General features: G+C 41.3%; 1 protein-coding gene across 1 annotated transcript in view; it reads right to left on the bottom strand.

Annotated features, from left to right (window-relative positions):
- Positions 1–17,522, bottom strand: part of CLCA1 (chloride channel accessory 1) — a 29,540-nt gene extending 12,018 nt beyond the window's left edge. Inside the window, exons 1-7 of the mRNA XM_087820014.1 lie at positions 17,361–17,522; positions 12,115–12,255; positions 11,797–11,944; positions 9,808–9,913; positions 5,726–5,903; positions 2,918–3,136; positions 2,166–2,393 (exon numbers count right to left, since the gene is read on the bottom strand). Of these exons, the coding sequence (XP_087676140.1) occupies positions 2,166–2,393; positions 2,918–3,136; positions 5,726–5,903; positions 9,808–9,913; positions 11,797–11,944; positions 12,115–12,255; positions 17,361–17,522 (1,182 nt within the window). The remainder of the gene's footprint in view (positions 1–2,165; positions 2,394–2,917; positions 3,137–5,725; positions 5,904–9,807; positions 9,914–11,796; positions 11,945–12,114; positions 12,256–17,360) is intronic.
- Between the last annotated feature and the right edge of the window lie 2,235 nt (positions 17,523–19,757).

Below are 19,757 nucleotides of genomic sequence, written 5' to 3'. Positions count from 1 at the left end.
ATCATGGAAACATGCAGACGCTCCCACATACACCACTGGGCACATAGAAGGCAGCTGACTTGAGAGTCGGCAGGCAAGAGAACAGGTCATCTTGCCATAGAGGTTGAGGGGTGTGCAGCCTTCTTAGGGGCTGGATGGAGGATGGGGGTGTGCTCAGGGCTCTGCTCCAACAGGGAGAGCCAGGCTGGGGCTGAGTTAGCTGGGGCGGACCACTGGGCCGCGATCCAGCCAAGAGGACAAGCAAGGTACAGTGGCCACACCTCAGCAGACACCGCCACCAGGAGCCCAGGACAGAGCTGACCAGTGGGGACCTCGAGGACAGTGTAGGATCCTAGGGCCTTCGCTTCATCACCCTGAAGTTGCCCACAACTTCTTCCTACCCCACAGTCAGATTCCATGGGGCAAGAAAAGCATTTAAATTCCAATTGTACCTCTCACACTCTCTCACCCATCTGAGTGGAAAATGCAGAACCAGACATTCTCTCCCCATCCCCAGGCCATCTGGCATTAGTCATCTCCCTCAGGGTTTGCATAGCAGGAGCTTGGTGTATGTCAGTGATTTCACTGTCAGCTTCCCTCCCTAATTTGCTTCTTTAATCAAAGCTTGAATGAGTGGCAGAGGCAAGGGAACCCAGATGCACACAAGCATCTGGCAAAGGGTTTTCCAGCTGACTGTGTACACAATGGAAACCACTGTTAGGGAACTGGCCTTCAAGGTAGGGTGAAAGGACCAGAGGGACAGACTGCATTTGAGGGAATGTTTGAGTCCATTGTCCACATGGCACTCAATGTTTCTGCTCCTGCTTGGGAATCTGGAACAGCCTCATTGATGTGCTGTGTCCGCAGCAGGCACAGGGCAGATATGCCCAAGACATTGCTGAGAGTCTGAGACCTTAGGCCTGCCAGCCTCTTTCATCCTCCTAGTCTATGTTTCATGGGGCTAAATAGCCTCTAAATAAATATAGAATATTATTTTCTGTATTTAGAGCAATTAAGCTTTAGGTGCAATCAAATAATTCAATTTGTTTTTATTTATTGAGAACCTCCTCTATAAAAGATATTTGCCAGCAACCTGGGAGGTAAAAAGACAAGCCTTACTCCAGAATTTGTGCTTAAGTGAAGCACATGATTAGAAAACAAAAAAGCTTAGAATTCATAAGAGATTTTTTTTTAAAAGGTCATAGGATTCAGAAAGAGAAATTCTACACAGTTAAAAGGATCAAGAAAGATGTCAAGAAGTAGGTGGTGTCTGTGATGGTTCTTTGAAGAATGAGCCTGGTCTGAGATGCAGAGGAGGGGAGAGAAAGTGCTGTAAGTGGGGAGTAGCCTGGCAAAGGTGCAGAAGCTCTGAAGAACAGGTGGCCTAACTTGCCTAAACATAGGATGCCTGGAAGAGAGTCTCTGGTACTGAAGCCTGGAAAGGTAGGTAGGGGCTATGTTATGAAGGCCTTAAACATTAGAGGAATTTATACTTAAATTTATTGAAAATGGCAAGACATTGATATCTAAGTAGAGGGACCATGCCTGGACGGTCAGATGGGATCTTTGGATACACCCACAAGACATGTATAGTTACACTTTCTAAGGCCTCCTGCTTCAATAAATAAACCATTTGCTGGCTCCACTCAAAAGGTCCTTCTATACCCAGAAGTTTGGAGTGTTAAGCTTCCTCAAAGTTTGACCATAACTCAGAGCTCATTTTTTTCTCTTATAGAAGACACTCTCTCATATCTGTGTACCTTCCTTCATAGCGCTCATTATAGCTTATGAATATACATTTATCTGTATGTGACTATGTGATTAGTGCATCTCCCCAATAAGATTATAAGCTCTGCGACAGGAGAGGATGTGGTGTCTCTTTGGCTCTCACGGTATCCTTAATGCCCAATATAGTGCATTGTATGTAGAAGGCACATGTGAATATTTTGAATGCAGGCATCCATGCAGAAAAGCATGAACCCACTGATGTAGAAAAGCACAAAAGCATGGATGAATTCATTAACAACAGCTTTGGTAGGCTGTGTCTTTGTATCATTTGAACCATTTCCCTGCCCTTGGTTGTCTAATTCAACCAGACACTAGGCACGTGTGGAAACACTGGAAAGGGGGAATCCTTAAACATAAATTGTAAACATTGGCAACTGCAGCTGGGGAACTTGTCTCACAGTAAATGCTGATTGCAGTCCAGTGCAGATGGACGTTCCTCCTCCGGCCTTTGTCGGGAGCTTTCCGATGAGCGCATCCCTTTCGGCGCCGCTGTTTATCTGTATGAGTTCACTTTGGACGTAGGCAGCGCTGTCAAAGGTCACCATCCCGACCCAGGCCCCTTGCTCAACCGTCTGCAGCAGGAAAAGTTTGCCTGCCTGGTTCATTCGTTTGAGGCGGTTACCGCTCTGAATGGAGAAGCAGAAGGAAAGCGGTCAGGCTGTGTTTAGATGGGACGGCTCATGAAAGAACAGGCTAGAAGGGATTCGGAAGTGGCTGCCTCAACATAGACTAAACGGCCACAGGCTCACTCAAGGCACAGCCTTCTGTGGGAGGAGTTTAGCTTTTTGGAGTAGAATTTTAGGGCCTTTGTAAAACTAGCCCTAAAAGATAAAACCAGATTAGGCTTCAGTTCAATCATTAGTTCAGTGCTTTGGTAATAGGTCTATAGACCTATGCACTGTCAGTGAAGCATAGGTGTTAAGGCTGTGTAATTCATAAATCAAAAGATAATTCAATTTGGCAAATGAGACGCTTGGTGCTGAATGTTTGTCGAATCAAGTGGCGGTAGGTGTTTCTGATGGCAGCGCTGGCGTTGTAACGTCTGACTCTCTGAGCTGTGTTCGCTCCCAGGGGTTCCAAGCCGTGGTCTAGATTATACTGTCTGCAAGCGTGAGGCCTGAATCCAGAGGTCGAGACTCACTGCACGTACCTGCATGCTTCCAGACTTATCCAGAACTAAGCACACGATTCTCTGTCCGACCTGCAGCAGCGAGAAGGTGGGTTTGGGGGGCTGTGTTGTCATAGGAGTGGTTTTTTTAAAGTCCTCAGAATCGCGAATCACTTCCCATGTGCTTCGGAGGTTGCATTTTTGGTTCTGCAGGTTTGGGGCTTCTTTATTGTGGTTTTTCTCTGTACAGAATTCCACCACCTGAAATTGTCAATAAAATGATACAGGTAACGGTCAACTAATGGTTAAAATCTTTAATAATCTGATTAATCTAAAAATATGTTATTCCCTTGCCCCCTCCCCAGCCTGCCTCGCTAACCCATCATCTTGGCCCAATCCCACTATCACTGCAGAGCACTGCTGGGGAAAATCACAGTCATAGTGAGAATTCCTATCCCCAAACATGTGTTCAACGTTGCGGAAAGCCTAGGGCTCCACAGCAATCATTTACTCGCTTTTGGCTTCCTTTCTGCTTCTCAGATTTGCCATTTTGAGCCATCACCACAGTCTCATCATTTCTCTCCTGGTCCCATCTTGTCTCTCTGCCCCCTCACTCCCGCCCATTCCTTACTCCCCAGTCGCTCCCTTCCAGCTCTCTTCAAAATCCACTGGGGAGTCCACAGGCTCCTCAGACTTCACATGTTCATAATTGTCACCTTTCTTCCAACTCTGCTCCTCCTCCTCGTATGTTTCCTGGCTTGATGTCACCACTATCTACCCGTCTCCTAACTCAGGAAACTGAGTGATTCCCTGCCTTCTTCCCCCTACAGAATAGCCAAGGTCAATACATTCCACTGTCTCTCCAGTTCATCATCTTTTCTCCCCAATGGACTGGCCACCATTCGGGCCCTCAGGTCCCTCCTCAGACTGTTGCAGTCTCTTATCTGACTTTTCCCTCTTGACCCCCCTCCATTGGGCCACTCCACAGCTGCCTGAGGCATCTTCCTTCTTACTCCTGCATTTAAGACCCTTTGGTGGCTCTTGGTTGGTCTCACGGTACACTCTGTGCTATTTCACATAGCAAGCAGCAGGCTCTCTAGTGTGCATTTCTGCCTCACCCTCCATTCTCACCCCGGCTGTGCTTCCCCCACCGTGGTCTTAGCCTTGCCAGACTGCTGTCTAGCTCTGTGGCGTGGCTCCTGATTCCCATTTTGTAAAGGAGTTCCTCTTCTTCTGTCTTCTGCATTGTGAACTCCACCTTTAGGTTTCAGCCGAAAGTTCATTTTCAAAATATTTTTTCATTTTCTACCTTTCCCCCAAAGAATTTCCACTCAACCCTGTGGCCTCACACTACCCTGTAGAAACTTCAGGAAGGCCCCTTTAACATTGTAAGTGCACTTATTGGGCTGTAAATCCATCTATGGGAGAAACATGTCTTATTAAATTTTGCTGCCTCAAAACCTAGTCCCGTGTCTGATGCATAATAAAAGCTCAGTATAAAAAAACCCTGCACATCAGTTTTTTAATCTACAAAATGTCAGTAGTTACTATGCAAGATTACATAAGAACATATGCAATAAAGTCAATACTAACACAGCCAATAAATGATAGTTTTTTCTCCTTCCTTAAGTATTTATATCCCTAGCATTTGAGGGATTAAAAAAGGAGGCATAGTATACAAAGTAGGTACAACCTAGGTCTTCTTCTCAGCGATTTTACAGTGTTACCCTTCAGTTAAAAATCTTAAATATCTGGGATTCTATAATTTAGAAAATATTCATTAGCTATAAAACATGTTTCTTTTTGCATTTCTCAGGTCATTTTGGTCGTGTTTCCTTATTATCATTATGTTCACTTTATAGAAAGGAATCTGAAAAACTTTTGTGTAAAACCCCTGGCAAAGGTTCCCAAGATTCACTGTGCATCAAATTTAACTCTGTGGTTAATTTAAAACATATAATCTGGGAGAACTCTGGGAAATTTCTGAATAAGTCTGGAAGTGGGCTGCAAAGCCAGACTGAAGGATGGGCCTGGGAACCATGGTGAGTCACATTGTTATTGACAGACTCTTGCAAGTTGCTTCATTCACTCTCTACTCCAGAAGGAAAACACAGCTTTATATAAGAGACTGGGAGATAGAAGGAACTTCTCACTAAAGTCAGTTAAATGATGCACTTATTCTTAGTTTGTGCAAATTCACTGATGTATATATTTAGCATCAATAAAGATAATTTGTCAAGTTTATCTTATGGCCAGTTGGTCATTAAAAACAATTAAGAAATATTTTTAAAAACTATTTAAAGCTATTAAAACTATGTACAAACCCCCTAAGGGCACCGACATTCAAAATGATAGAAAATTTCGGGAGCATTTGAGGTCTTGCTCCCCTGCATATGCTGTTAGCTTGGCTCAAATAAACTCTTATTTAAAAAACACAACAACCAACCAAGTAAACAAAAAGATAGAAATTTTCACTTAACAACTAAACGTAAATAATGCAGCTGAAAAGATATCTCTGAAAATTAAATTAAAAGCTACTGATCTTGTCCTTATTAATTAAAAGAAGCACCTGATTCCCCTGGGTAAATTTCTTATTTAACTAAGAAATTTGTGCTTGTCTGCCTTAATGATATTTGAAGTCACTCTAAGCACTTAAACTAAAAGCTAGTGGAAGGGAGATGACAGAGAAGCAAGAATGGACTTAAGGAAGGAGAAGGGGGAGACAGGACTTTACCCCTGGTTTTCTCCCAGCTGCTCAGTGGTACTTTCCTACAATTTGATCTTTTCCTGCAGCATCTGGGATAAAAATCACATTGAATTCACCAGTGTTAAGAAAAAATGGATACTTACAGAATTAATACTTTGTGAAAACATGATGGAAGCCTTCTCCGTATGCCTGTCATCAGGTATGAACTCACATCCTTTTTCAAACAGCCCTGTTAGCCTGTCAATTCTGCAGGTTTTGGTGAAACAACTGCCTCCTTGACACTTCCTTATGACATTTTTACCAGTAATTGCTGCCGAACAACTGAAAATTTATTAAGGTTAGATGTTTAAGTGACGTAATCATTTCAAAGGGCTAAATAGTCTCTGTGGTCAGGTTCCACAGATGACCTTGTCAATGATGTCCCCTCATAATTCAAGAGACAAATACATGCTTAAATAGAAAAATTATTTATTTCCCATCAGAGTCATTTCTGTTTGCCAGAAAGTATCTGATGGGTCCCCAAAATGGTACCAGAAATTGTTTCTATGCAACAGAAAAGCTAAATCTGGTCTACAGTTGCTGTTAGGATGAGCAAGGAACAGAGGCCTGAGGTTCCTCTCAGTCTCGTCCCCTCCTTCCTGGGAAACCAGGCCTCTGCTTCCCTCAAAAGGCTTGCTGACTTTTCCTGGGTTTTGCGTTTCTAATTAGTTTATGTCATACAGTTTTCACATAGTTCTTGTATGTTATTAGGTATTTTAGATTTTTCTTTATATTATATGCTTGTGAGTCTCGTTGCTATTATAAATGGAATGCTTTTCTCCATCTTATTTTTTTTAGTATATAAACAATATATAATTACTGTAGAAAATTTGGGAAATCACAAAAACGTATAAAGAAGAAAAGAAAAAAATCATGTTCCACAATTAGAAATAAATTACTGTTAACATCGTGAAGCATTTTCTTCTCTATGAAGCAGCATAACATGGCACATATAATTTTGCTCATGCTTTTAAAAAACTTAGTATGTTAGTATAATTAAAATTTTAATGCCTTGTTATAATTTATAATATTCTTTCAAAATGTCATTTTAATAATTGCCTGTTCTCATATTATAAAATAAATTTAGCTTGATTTATTTAATGTGATTCCCCCCCCCAACTTGTCAGTACTAAAAATAAAACTTCAATGAATAAATAAAATTTCACATAAAATTTTGACTCTATTTCCAAGTTTGCTACATGGTTGGTTCCCAGACTAAATGATCAGATCCAAAAGTGTGAATATTTTATAGATTTCTGATATAGCTTATTCTACCATTTCCCTTAAAATTGGTTTTTTAAACATAAAATTACTGGATCAAGAAAAAGGAAATATTTTGGAGATTTGATATGTGTCACCAAATTGCTTTCCAGAGTTGTGCCAGTTTACATCTCTAACAACCATCTGTGGGAGCTTTCACCCACTGACAGTAACTTACTAGGTAATTAACGATGCTCATTTTGTCAGATTCACACCACTGGGATTGCTAGTAAGTCTGAACATTTTTTATGTTTATTGGCTATTTTTATTCTTTTATGAATTATTCTTCTATGTCTATTTCTTTGTTATGATGTTATTGTTTTCTTACTGGTTTTCAAAAGTTCTTCATGTGTTATAATACTAAGCTTTTTAAAAGCATGTTTTTTAAGCTTTTGCAAATAACTGTTAATTTTTTTATAGTTTTATTTAGTTTATGCTTGATTTGTCTGCAACAAAATTTTTAATTAATGTGTAGCCAAATTTATTATTCTTTTAGTTATATCTTTTTACAATTCTTGAGTGCACAGAAAGACCATTACCATATAGGGGTATGTTTTTTTAAAAAAATATGTTTTTATTGATATCAGAGAAACGAAGGGAAAGAGAGAGAGGTCGAGCCTGAAACCCAGGCATGTGTCCTGACCGGGAATCAAACTGTGACCTCCTGGCTTGCAGGTCATTATTCAACCATTTAGCCACACTGTCTGGGCAGGGGTATGATTTTTATTAATGTTCTTCTAGTTGTCATTGTGATTATCATAGTTATATTTAATAGTCTATCCATTTGGAAGAATATCTGTTAATATGTTTCCCCACACAGCTAAAAACTTGTCCCGATATCTTAAGAAATCCTGATTTTTCTCATAGGTCTATAATTCTAGCTGTATTAAATAGTAAATTTATTATATATGCGTCTGTCAGTTCACATTGTTTTAATTCATATAGTTTTATTGTGTATATTTAAAATTCAGTAAGTAAAAAGTTCCCTTTATTACTATTCTTTTTCAAAAATCTTCTTAGCTACTATCTTTTGGGTGAATTCTGGGATTTTAAAAATGAGTTAAAAATGGATGTGCTTTTGAATAGAGTTTTATAAAACCTATATATTAATTTGGGTTGAATTAAATCTTTCATGAATTGAAAATCTCTCAGTTTATCTTGATTTTCTTTTAAATCCTTTAGAAGGATTTTATAGTTTTTTCAAATATGATATCTACCTTTCTTAGAGTTTTACACTTCATTGCACCTTTAATTGCTATCGTGAATGGAGTATTCTTTCCATTATATTTTTGAACTGGTTATTGTTAATATTTGGGAAGGCAATTTGAATATTCATTTTGTATCTGGTCACTTTATTGACTTCCCATCCTTAATTTCTATTTATTCCCTTGGGTTTTCTAAGTGGACCACATATCACCTGAACAAAAGCAATTTTCTCTCTTCCTTTCTCGCAGCCTTCCCCTTTTATTAAACCTCCCAGTTTCCCATGTTATTGCATTGGCTACAATTTTCTAAACAAGGTTAGATAACTGTGCTAATAGTGGCCATCCTGGTAATGCCTCTAGTATTTTCCTATTAAATATGACATAGGCTGTTGGCTTGCAATTAATGTTTTGTATCAGATTAAGGAAATGACCTTCTATTGTGGGCCTTACTGTCATTTTGCGATTGCTTCTAGGCCTTAAAATAATTTTTAAAACTAGAAGATATTAATCAAATGATTAATATGTTATAATAAAGTTTCTTTTTAAGAGGACGTGGTAATTAGCCAGATTTGCTAATGTTTTCTGTGGAAGGAAGAACATGCTGTATACGTAGGCATTTCTAGAATATCTCTAGAAGGCAGTATGTATTAATCAGCTTTTCTCTTGTAAGAATGCACAGTGTCTAACTGTACAGAAGCTTAGAAAAGGGAAGTGGGAAAGGCAATGTCAGGTGTGGAATGGCCTCCACGGGCTGCGACTCGAGAGGTCCATCCAACGTGTGATCACATCAGGGAAGTGACCCCGAGGGCCGAGGGAACAGCTACAGTGATCGGGCACGCCACGCAGGGCTCCAGGGGCTCGCAGTGTCTATTCGTGCCTGAAGCGATGTAACAGTGAGGGAAAAGGGAATGGAAGTGGGCCAAGTTGAGAGTTTGACTGTAATGAATGAAGGGAAGAGTGGAGAGCAGTAGTGTCCCCGTGGGAGAAATGGGAGGCCAAGGCTGAGCTCTGGGCCAGCGCAGCTCCACCTGGAAGCGAGAGCCAAACCGAATAGCCAAGGCGAAGCTGGGCCCGGCTCCCTCAGGAGGCACCGGGCAAGCAGGACTGGGAGCTGACGCGAGGGGGTGTTGTCCCGACCTCTAGTCTTTAAAAAGAGGTGGTTGGTTTCTGACTTTGGCGTAAGTGTGCAAGGTTTTCAAATTCCCTCTGAGGCTGTTGGGAAAATTATTCCCTTTTCTTCTTGACTCAATGTACTATATTAATTACTTACTTAATATCACAGCATTTTGGGATTTCTGGAAGTCATCTTTCTTGGGCTTAGTGTGTTTGTCACTCCCTTAGTTCTGCCAGATGTAACTTACTTTTCTTTTATTTAAAATCTTTTTTGGAAAGCTGTATCTACAGAATTCTTTTTCATGCCATCTGGCAGGTTTTGGTATCTGAATTGTGCTAGCTGTTTAAAATAAATCGGGAAGCTCCCTATCTTTTATGTTTGTACTAAAGCAGTTTATGTTCACTGAAACTGCCGGTTGCAAGACCTCACCCACACAATCGTGGCAGCCAGGAGTACTTTCCAAGTGTTCAGTTTGCTTTCTACTGACATCACATAGTTAAGCATGAGAGATAGAAAACAAGACAAAAACTGACATTTTTAAAATAATCAAGAAAAAATTGGTTGTGATTTAAAATAGCTTGGGAAAAGTTAAGTCAAATATCCATACCTTATTGCTTTGTTTTTTCCATTAGATAAGTAGAATTTCTGGTCTTTATTGTACTCATCAAATACTCCCCATCGTAGGTGGGCCCATTCATGGACAAATGCCCTTCCTGTGAGTATTAAAATGTTTTAAATACTTGGTTACAATAAAAATGGTAAAATTACCTCCTCATTCTGGGAGAAAGTAATTCTTTTCAACTTCTATTATGCTTTCCTATGTTAGTATTTTAAAGTTTTGATTTCCTTGCAAAGAAAACTCTAACATGACAACCGCACATTTCTGAAAAATGTAACTACTTGTTTTGGCTCATGAAATGCTAATTAGGTGACATAGTAAGTGCCTCGAAGTTTTTATACAAAGATGAAACAACTGCCCGGTCCTCAAGTAGCTTACAGTCTAGTGGATGCCATGCACAATCCGATAACTAAAATCCTCACTGGTGCAATGTAGCGATGGAGGTCGGCGCATGCTGCTGTGGGAGCTGGAGCATTGACAGGCCAGCCAGGGCAGCGTCCCCTGTGGCTCACATCTGATCAAACCTCAAGGCCTGCCTACTCCACCTCTGCTCTGTTCTCATCTTTCCAGTCTTATTGCCACTTACTCCTGAATTATTGCAGTGGCCACCCAGCTGCCCTCCATGTCTCCAGTCTTCAGTGGCTCCCCTATGGTGCTCAGGGTTAAGTCCAGCTCCTTAATACGGCAGACAAGGCCCCTGATGATCCCAGCTCTGCTCCTCTCTGCAGCCGTGTTTCTTGCTTTTCTCCACCTACTTCCAAAACTCTGTAATCACAGTGAATTCCTGCACTCCTTTTACTTTCTAGAGCCACACCACCCTCTTTCTCATCTCTGGTCCTTTTCATATATTCTTGCTCTGCTTGGGATACTCTTTCCTTGTCTCTGTCTGGATAATTGCTTCTCTTCTTTCAAAATCAAGCTTAGATCCACCTAGAAGCCTTCTCTGACGTCCCGAGACTAGTACCCTTCCATTACTGTTTTATTATATTCCATTATGGCACTTCTGTTATAACTTCTGCTTTCTTGCCAGTCTCCCCCACTAAACACTTGTCTCCATGAGGACAGGTTTCATGACTTCTTCATTGTCATGCCTGGGCACATAGTGTCTAGAACTTAATAGGCACTCAGTGAGTATTTGTTAAATTTAAATGAATTAGTGACACATACAACTCAGTATTCCTGGAATATAAATTCCTAGATAGGCTGAATTTGGAGGGTTAGGTGCAATACTAGTTGTTAATTCACCTAATTAGCCAATACTAATCATATTTGATTATACTTGGAAAGCACGTATTGTATATACTTCATTGCTTGTTTCTTTTAACATTTTCTCCAAAGATTGTTCTATATAACTCATAGAGGAATTACATTTTATTTTGTGAAGGAAAATTGGATTTTTTCTTTAGTTACAGTTTTTTGAGAGCTGAACTGCAAGGATATTCTCTGCGCTACTCAAAGTGTGGCGCATAGTCAAGCAGTACCAGCATCATCTGGGCTTGTTAAAAATGCAGATTCTTGAGTTCCACCCCACACCTACTGAATCAGAATCTGGTTATTAACAATCCCTGATTATTTACAATTTGATTGCGCATAGAAGTCTGAGAACACTGTGGGTCTCCGCCATCTGGTGGCTAATATGTGAATTGCAGGCAGGAGGTTTGATTTGTTCAGCAGTCTCCTTAACAGATCGATAGAAACCTAATAGTACTTCAATAAACTATTTTACAGTTACATCCTGATACTAATAATTTTTAAAAATTAAAAATACTGTATTTACACATTTATGCAGATGTGAAGAAATTAAATTTCTAACAGAAATGCACTATTCTGAACCCCTGTTTTAAGTGAAAACACATGCTATACGTTTATTTGGCTTATATGTGCTCACTCAGAAAGGTAATGCTATTTTGATCTACTTTGAATATAAAATTATTAAGTTATGAGAAACACAGCTGAATGTTTCATCTCTACCCATACCTTGTGGTCCATATTGAGTCAACTTTTTTCCTGCGATGAAGTTAGGAGTGAAGTGAATCCTTTCACCCTTTTCTCCACAGTTTCCCATCTGCTCAGTATAGGGTTCATCATTATCCGGAGGATTAGGTTCAGCAACCAGAACATCAGCCTGAAATTTAAGAAAACATTTTCATCATTATAAAATTTTAACAAATGAATTGACTTTAATTCACACTGGACTATTTTGAAACAATTTCATTTGGTTCCAGAATATTGTGATGAAAGAAATCTAAATCGCAGAAGGAAACTGAATTTGAAAAAAAAACTCGATGGTCTCACATTTTTGTAGGTCTCGAGTTTTGGTCTCACATACTCAGGTTTTGTCTTCCATTTCTCAGGAATCAAAATAGCAACACTTTTGAAATAGAATCGTTTTTCTGTAGCTTCAAACAGATATGGAGATGCCTGAGTCACCATGTCCTGGGAAAAAAAGAAAACACGTAGTAAACACAATCATGACTATAGACTAAATTACCAATCGTTCACATTTGCATCTGTTTTTCATGTTAGAAAAAACTGGTTAGTAAAGGCCAGTTATTTATCAAGATTGGAAGGGGAGGTGTAGAAATACCTTTTATTGGTGAAATTAGCTAACCTCTTCTGAGCACCTATCACATGCTCTGTGTCACAGTGTGATGATCGACAATGCAGACTTCAGAGGCTGACACCAATCTTGGCTCCAACACTTATCGTGGGTTATCTGGCAATTTTCTTGAGCACCCTTGAGCCTCAGGTACCCCATTTACAAAATGGAAAATACTATGGTGACTAGCTCATAAGATGTGGGGATCAAGTGAAGTCAAGAAAGCACTGGGAACCATATTTACTTAGCACAGATGCTTACGAAATGTTAGCTACTAGTGTCATCTCCCTTGATCCTTTGAGGAGCAATAAACCTTTAAGGGAGAAACTGAGAATTAGTATAAGTCTCAAGCTCTTACACCAACTAATACTGGAGAGAAACTCAAATTAAAATGAAGGTGACTTCACCAGCTGGCTCCTGCAGTGATTTTGGGAATAGCTAAATGTTATGATAGTATTTATTTTTAGCATAGTACTAACTGTCAGATATAAGGAAATGGCACGATCATATAATTTATTTTCAAATTACACCTAACTTTATTTCTCTAAAATGAAAAAGATGTAGTGTTGAATTATAAATGCCCCTGAGATGCATTATGAAGATAGTAGAGCCGGTATTATAAGAGGTTTATTATTGAAAAGAGCATTAGGTCTATTAGGACTGAAAACCACTGCCCTCAAAAGTGAGTGTGGACCGAGGGAAGAGAAGTGTTAAGGACTGAGCCCTGGGGCCCGCCGGCATTTAGTGGTAGGAGGAGGAGCGGTCAGCCAAGGAGACTCGAAGGAGTGGCTGGTGCTTGGGAAGGAAATCGGAAGGCCTGGGGTGAAGGCGGTTCAGGAGAAGAGAGCAGCCATCCCAGTCAAATGCTGCTGAGCCATCAAGAAAGGAAAAACAAACAAACAAAAACTCATAGATACAGACAAGAGCACTGCGGTTACCAGAGGGAAGGCAGTGGGGGGTGGGGGGTGGTAAGAGGTGGGTGGTGGGGGGGTGGTAAAGGGTAGAGAGGGTCAAATACATGCTGACAGAAGATGATTTTGGTTTGGGTGGTGGGCACCCAGTGCATTATACAGATCATGTGTCATAGACATGTACACTTGAAACGTATAGGATCTTATTAACCAGTGTCACCCCAATAAATTTAATGGTAATAAAAAAGGAAGGTGAAGGTAAGAACCGACGGAAGTTTCTGGCAACGTGGGTGAGGCATCGTAGTGGAATGGAGCCGACAGCTCCATATGAGGGAATTCAAGGGGGTGGGAGGTGAGGAGGTAGAGGTGGTGAATGGAGGCAACGGCTCAAGAAGGTCTGAAAATTAAGAGGGAATAGACGTGATGCGCAGGAGCACTGCAGGGCCAGGGGATTTTGTTTTGTGTGTCTGCGCTTGTGGGTTTTTTTATTTATTTATAATTTTATTGATTTCAGAGAGGAAGGGAAAGGGAGAGAGATAGAAACATCAATGATGAGAGTCATTGATCGACTGCCTCTTGCACGCCCCCTGCTGGAGATCAAGCCCGCAACGCGGGCATGTGCCCTGACTGGGAATTGAACCCCGATCTCCTGGATCCTAGGTCGATGCTCAACCACTGAGCCACGCCTGGCCGGGCTGTGTTTGTGTTTTTTTGTGTTTTTTTTTTAATGGGAACTAATATAACATACGCATATGCTAGTGGACAAAACCTGATACAGCAAGAGAAAAAAGGGACCATTGCCGGAGGAAGGCCCTTCGGGAGCAGACCAGAGCGCCTAGACCCCAGTGCCTGGGGGGCTGGCCCGAGGAGCAGAGCCAGTTCATCTCTATAGGGGGAAGCAGTTCTCAGGTACTGATGCAGGGTGAGTTCCTCTTCACCACTTCCTAAAGGGACAAACTTGGGCAATTTATTTGGTCTCTCTGAGCCTCAGTTTCCCTTCTTTCAAACAGTAATGACGGTTGCCTTGCTAATTTAAAAAAAGTTCTTATAATGATTTGCATTTCCTTCTTCCAAAAGCCAGATTTCTATCAACCACTGGAGGATTTAACAATATATCATTTTAAAAAGAAAAACGCTGGGTCAAGGTCACCAAAAAGTAAAAAGTAGGTATAAAATTTCCTGTGTCAGAGTGTTATATTATGATTTGACTGGTGAAATGTGAATTTTCAGTGTCTCCCAGGAAGAACAAGCAGCATAAAGTCTGTCTCCCATGTGTTAACAGTAACATTAATACGGGCTATTTGCTTCGGCATCTGTTCCTGACTTTGAGAAGGCAACCTCATATCCAAGTGGACATTTAAACTTTTGAGGCCTGGAGAGGTCAAGGATAATAGCTTATAGGGTCAGCTGAGAATTCCTTAATGACAGGAACTGTATATTGTTTACCACTGGATTTCTGGTACCTGACATAATTAGGTGTAGATGCTTTGTAAATATTTGTTGGATCAATTAACTAACGAACGAACGAACGAATGAATGAAATGGTTGTGATGAGTGGTAAACTGCCCGGGAGTGCCAAGGCAGAAGGTTCCTGGACTCGCACGCAATGAGGAGACCTCCAGGATACGCTGCTCCCGTTGTGTATCTTGTGTGGGGGAGCGAAGGAGAATGTGGAGGGTGCTCTCTGCCCCTACAGCTCACACTCACAGGGCAGGTGCAGTGGATGCAACGTGTAGGTGGAGAAATGTTGGGGGCTGTCATGCACAAGCAAGTTTTTTTTTAATGGAATTTATTGGGGTTATATTTGTCAATGAAATTGTATAGATTTCAAGTGTACAGTTCTGCCCTCTACACACCCCCTTACGTCTGGCAATCGCCATAGTGTTGTCTGTGTCTAAGAGGTGTTTTTCTTTGCTTAATCCCTTCACCTATTTCGCCCGGCCCTCCAGCCCCGCTCTGCTCTGTGTCTATGAATCTGGTTTTATTTCGTTTGTTTATTTTGTTCATTAGGTTCCACATATAAGTGAAATTATATGGTATTTGTTTTTCTCTGACTGGCTTATTTCACTTGAACAGAAACAAAGATTTAAGCGTTGGCTTAAAGGCTTCCAACCCCACAAGGGCACCAGAGGGAGAGTCTCCCCTCAGAAAACAGGGTGAGGGATGGCCAGGAAAGGCAGAAAAGCCCACAATTAAGGTCCTTAACTCTGCAGACCTGGAACATCAAGAGGGAGGAACTCACTTTTATGAACTACTTAGTTAGGGACTCTTAGCACACTATTGCCCTTAACTTTTTCATTTAATTTTATTTTTCAGTTACAGTTTATGTTCCAGATTATTATATAGTAGTTTCAGGTGTACAGCATATACTTTACTATATGTGGAAACCAACTTACACCTAACTCATTTAGGACCCATACCAGAAAGCCAACGTAATAATTGTGATAAGAAGCACATTTTTCGGGAGGAAACCCCCCAAAGCGTGAGGTGAAAGCGTCTGGAAGCGCTGAAGCCCCATGTAAGTGTGAATTAGCCTTGCCACTAGGGATAAGGAATTCTTGTTCGCCCCTCACGTTCCTGACAGTCCAGCCAGAGCCAGAAGCAGACTGGCTACATTTTTCTCCCCCACTTTCCTTGTCTGTTGCTCCAAGTGGCACTTCCAGTTTTGCTGATGCCATTTCCAAGGTCAGAGACAATCAAAAACTTACCCAAGGTGTCTGGTTGTTGAGACATTTCAAACAGTATCCATTTCCTTCCACGAATGGTAGTAATATCTGATAACCTTCGAGTTAAACAGGTAAGTGTCCCCTGCTCCCACGCCTTCTCCCCAAATACTGCAGTTCTCCATCCCCAAACTGCTCCTGGTGGTAGAGATGGTTCTCTCTCCAAACTCCACCTTTCTGGGTTTGTTTTTGCTCAGAGCAAGGAACACCCGGGGGCAACCAGGGGGACTCTTGTGTGAGTAACTTTTGAGCCAGCACTCAGGAGCTTTGTCTTGGTTAAAAAGAATGAACCCTTCCCTCCTAGAAGGATTAAACAGAGGACTGGCGACTGATGGTTGTGCCCTTACTATATACCAGGCACTATGCATGCACTTTTTTAAGTTCTTTAAAAATATTTCAGGATAATTTTAGACTTATAAAACATGCAGAAACTGTACAGAGATCCCATATACCCTTCACCAAGCTTCCCTTTGTGTGCACGCATTGTTAAACTTAATCCTCACAAAATCCTGTAGGGAAGGTACTTACTATTGCCCCATTTTACAGATCAGTACTTTTCCTCATTGCACAGTACTGCCTCTGGATTTGCTACAGCCAGGTCCCAGGGTGGTCATTTATAAAACATTTCCCTCTCATTCTTAGCTGTTTGCTGTTGAACAAGACCCCTTCCCCTTGCAACAGACACTTCTGCCCGGAACAGGGAGCATCTTCTTCCCCAGTTTTTCCTTCCCTCACAGAAGTAACAAGTAAGTTGAGGCCACTTGGCAACCTGAGAGGATCCCCTGCAATGGGGCTGGTAAAATGCAGGGTTTCCTCCCAGTGAAAGGCGCAGGGTTATTCTTAAATTAGAGATTGACATCCTGGCTTCTATATTAGGACCACAGGGAAGGGGGTTACAATGAGGAGAATCTGATAGAAGCCAGTGGTAAAAGCAGGCAAAGGAATTATTCCCTGTGCATCTCACAGTATCTACCAAACCCAGCTGGCTCTGCCTTAGTGCAGAACGGAATAATTTTTAGTGAAATCATCCACAGTCAATAAATGTAGACACCTTCCATTACGCACCAACAACGTTTGAAACTCTTAGTTATGTGTGTTACATTTATTATCTTCTCCCTCAGAAGAATTCTAACGGTTAACTGTTGTGATTTCCATTTTGCTACCAAAAACACTGAGACTCAGACATAAAAATAACTTGTCAGTATCACACAGCTGCAGTTAGAGAGCTCACGTTCGCCCTAGCACAACATTACGCTTAATAGTTTGCTTATTTTTTTAAAACAAGGATTATTGCCATTTTGAACTTACCTTTATTTCTTGAATGAGTGTTTCGTCTTCTGGCACGTTGGGGTCAATTGCAATGACGATACCCTCATAGCCATTACCATTCAGCTGAATGAGTGAATTGCTCAGGGCCCCTTCCAGAAGGTGAAAGACCAAGATGAAAACAGAGCTCTTAAACGACCCCATTATTACGCATCTCCTTTTGATTAGTCTCTTTGGAAAATGTTGGTTTTAGAGGCATCTTTCTTTACCCCTATTTATATTGACTATAGAGGCACATTTTCCCAAGTTATCAGAGGTGGTTTATCTCAGGACCTTAACCCCTTGGCCCAAAATTGTTTCATGTTTGCATTTGTCTGCAGTATGAGGAACAATACCTTAGTCTTAAATTCTGTGTACTTTAAATATTATTATATTTGAAAGGATCATTAGCCTTTCCTTCGCCTTTGCCAGATGCTGGGAAAGAGGTGTGGGAAGCCCACATCCGGTTCCATGGAAGGATTCGCAGGTGTCAAGCAGCTTGGCCTTTGTGACATGTTTGCTTCTTAGACATGTTTGCCCAGCCAGGGATACTGGCCCCCACAAGCTCACCCTCCACCCGCTGCCTGCCCAGCGGAGGCCTGGCCGCTCCTTGTAGTCAATCAGTATTAGTTAAGCGTTAGTCATACGCCCAGCTATTCCTCAAGGGGGTCATTATTTTTATCCCCTTTGATCTTGACATAACCTCAGCACTTCTTGGTGCTTCCTTGGATAATCCAGTCCCACAAAAGGCATTAGCAAGCAACATAGATATTATTGAATATTTTCTATTGGAGGGAACTGATACAAATTTATATCTCACTGTGCAAAGCAAACTCACGTTCCCTCATCTCAACTTCTGTTGCTCAATAAAATTACATTATTTAAATGAAATTCAAATGAACAACATGACATTATTTTACTGAAATTGGGTGTCTCTGAGAACCTGAACTGTGGGCTGCCAGCTACTGCACAGATTCTTTTCAGTTTGCCCAGCTTCAGATGAAAACTGAAATGGGTTTTCAAATTACTTTCCTGCAGTATTCAAATTACTTGGAATGTCTCTTCACCCTGTGACTTCATTTGATCTTCATGTGGTGCTAAGCATCAATTTCAACTTGTCGGGCCCTTCTTTGACATTGGCTCATGGAAATTAAATTAGTATGGCTGCTAATAATTAATACTTGTTGCTTAAGTATGTAATATTTGAGCAATCAAAAATGAAGCATTTAATCGAATGGATGTACTCAATTTTAAAGTGGTTGTCCACATGATCTGCTTTTATGTAAAATAACTTATTCAATGCTTATTGAATAAATGCACGCATTTATTGTATATGACATAGCATTTTTAAATTCTAAATATCTCAAACCCCCAACCATACGTATCTTTTTCTGGGTCTCCTAGAAAACACAGACGAGCTTATGTGCTAATGATTTGAGAATTTCATCCCAGAGCAGTGAGGATGAGGGAAGGGGGAAATGAGTCAGGGTAGGTGGGGAAGCAACAAAAGATGAAGTGTTGCTAAGCTGGCTACTATGGTTCAGTGAAGAGACCCAGCGGATCAACCTGCTGTTGCTCCTGCCCTGCCCTCTGGAATGTCTCCTTACAGGCTGTACAAAGACACCATGCCTTGGGACAGTCCATTGGAGGGAGGAAGGGGAAGTGTGTGGCTCCTTCTCGTCTATAGATGACCAACTCCCCTGAACTTCCTGGCTGTGTATCCAGCCTTCCAACAGCTCTTGTAAAGACAGATCCCATGCCCCGTGTTGTATGAGGAGCCAAGGATTCCAAGTGGTGCCTGGTTGATCTCTGGCAGTGGAACCACTCAGGCGTTCAAGGAGTGGGTAGTGACTCAGGTGGAGCAAGTGACCGAGGGTCCAGTAGATTAGAGGAAGCCAAGCCCAAGGAAGTTCAATGAGATGAGTCCAATACAACTCATTGCTGCACTGCTCATATCCACTCATGCCCTTCCATCGCATCGAGCTCCAGTATTACAGTGCAGAGTTTGAATTTATTTACTTATTTATTTATTTGTGAGCATAAGCTGCCTCACTTTTTTCCTGAGAGAAAGTACACGTCCAATCATTCATAGAATCTCTTTCCAAGTGGTGGCCAACTGCAATCTCCCGAGATACCTAAAGCAAAAATCATTGAAATAAACTGTAGTACCTGCTGCTACAGCCTGTCTCAAGGCCTTTACAGATATTTATTACCTCCCTCCTCATCACCAATCTCCCTGTTTTAGCCAGCATTTTGGCTGATCTGTATTGTTTGTTTGCCTGTTGCTGTAACCCAACCTTTCATTTCCGAGGGCTCCGCACCCTTGTAGGGTTGTAGGCACTGCAGTTGTCTATGACAGAGGACACCTGGTGTGATGGACCCAGTTTAGGTGCCTCCTCA

This window comes from Miniopterus natalensis, chromosome 9, assembly GCF_054644295.1.
Source record: "Miniopterus natalensis isolate mMinNat1 chromosome 9, mMinNat1.hap1, whole genome shotgun sequence".
NCBI lineage: Eukaryota > Metazoa > Chordata > Mammalia > Chiroptera > Miniopteridae > Miniopterus > Miniopterus natalensis.
This window is presented reverse-complemented; position numbering and strand designations above follow the sequence as displayed.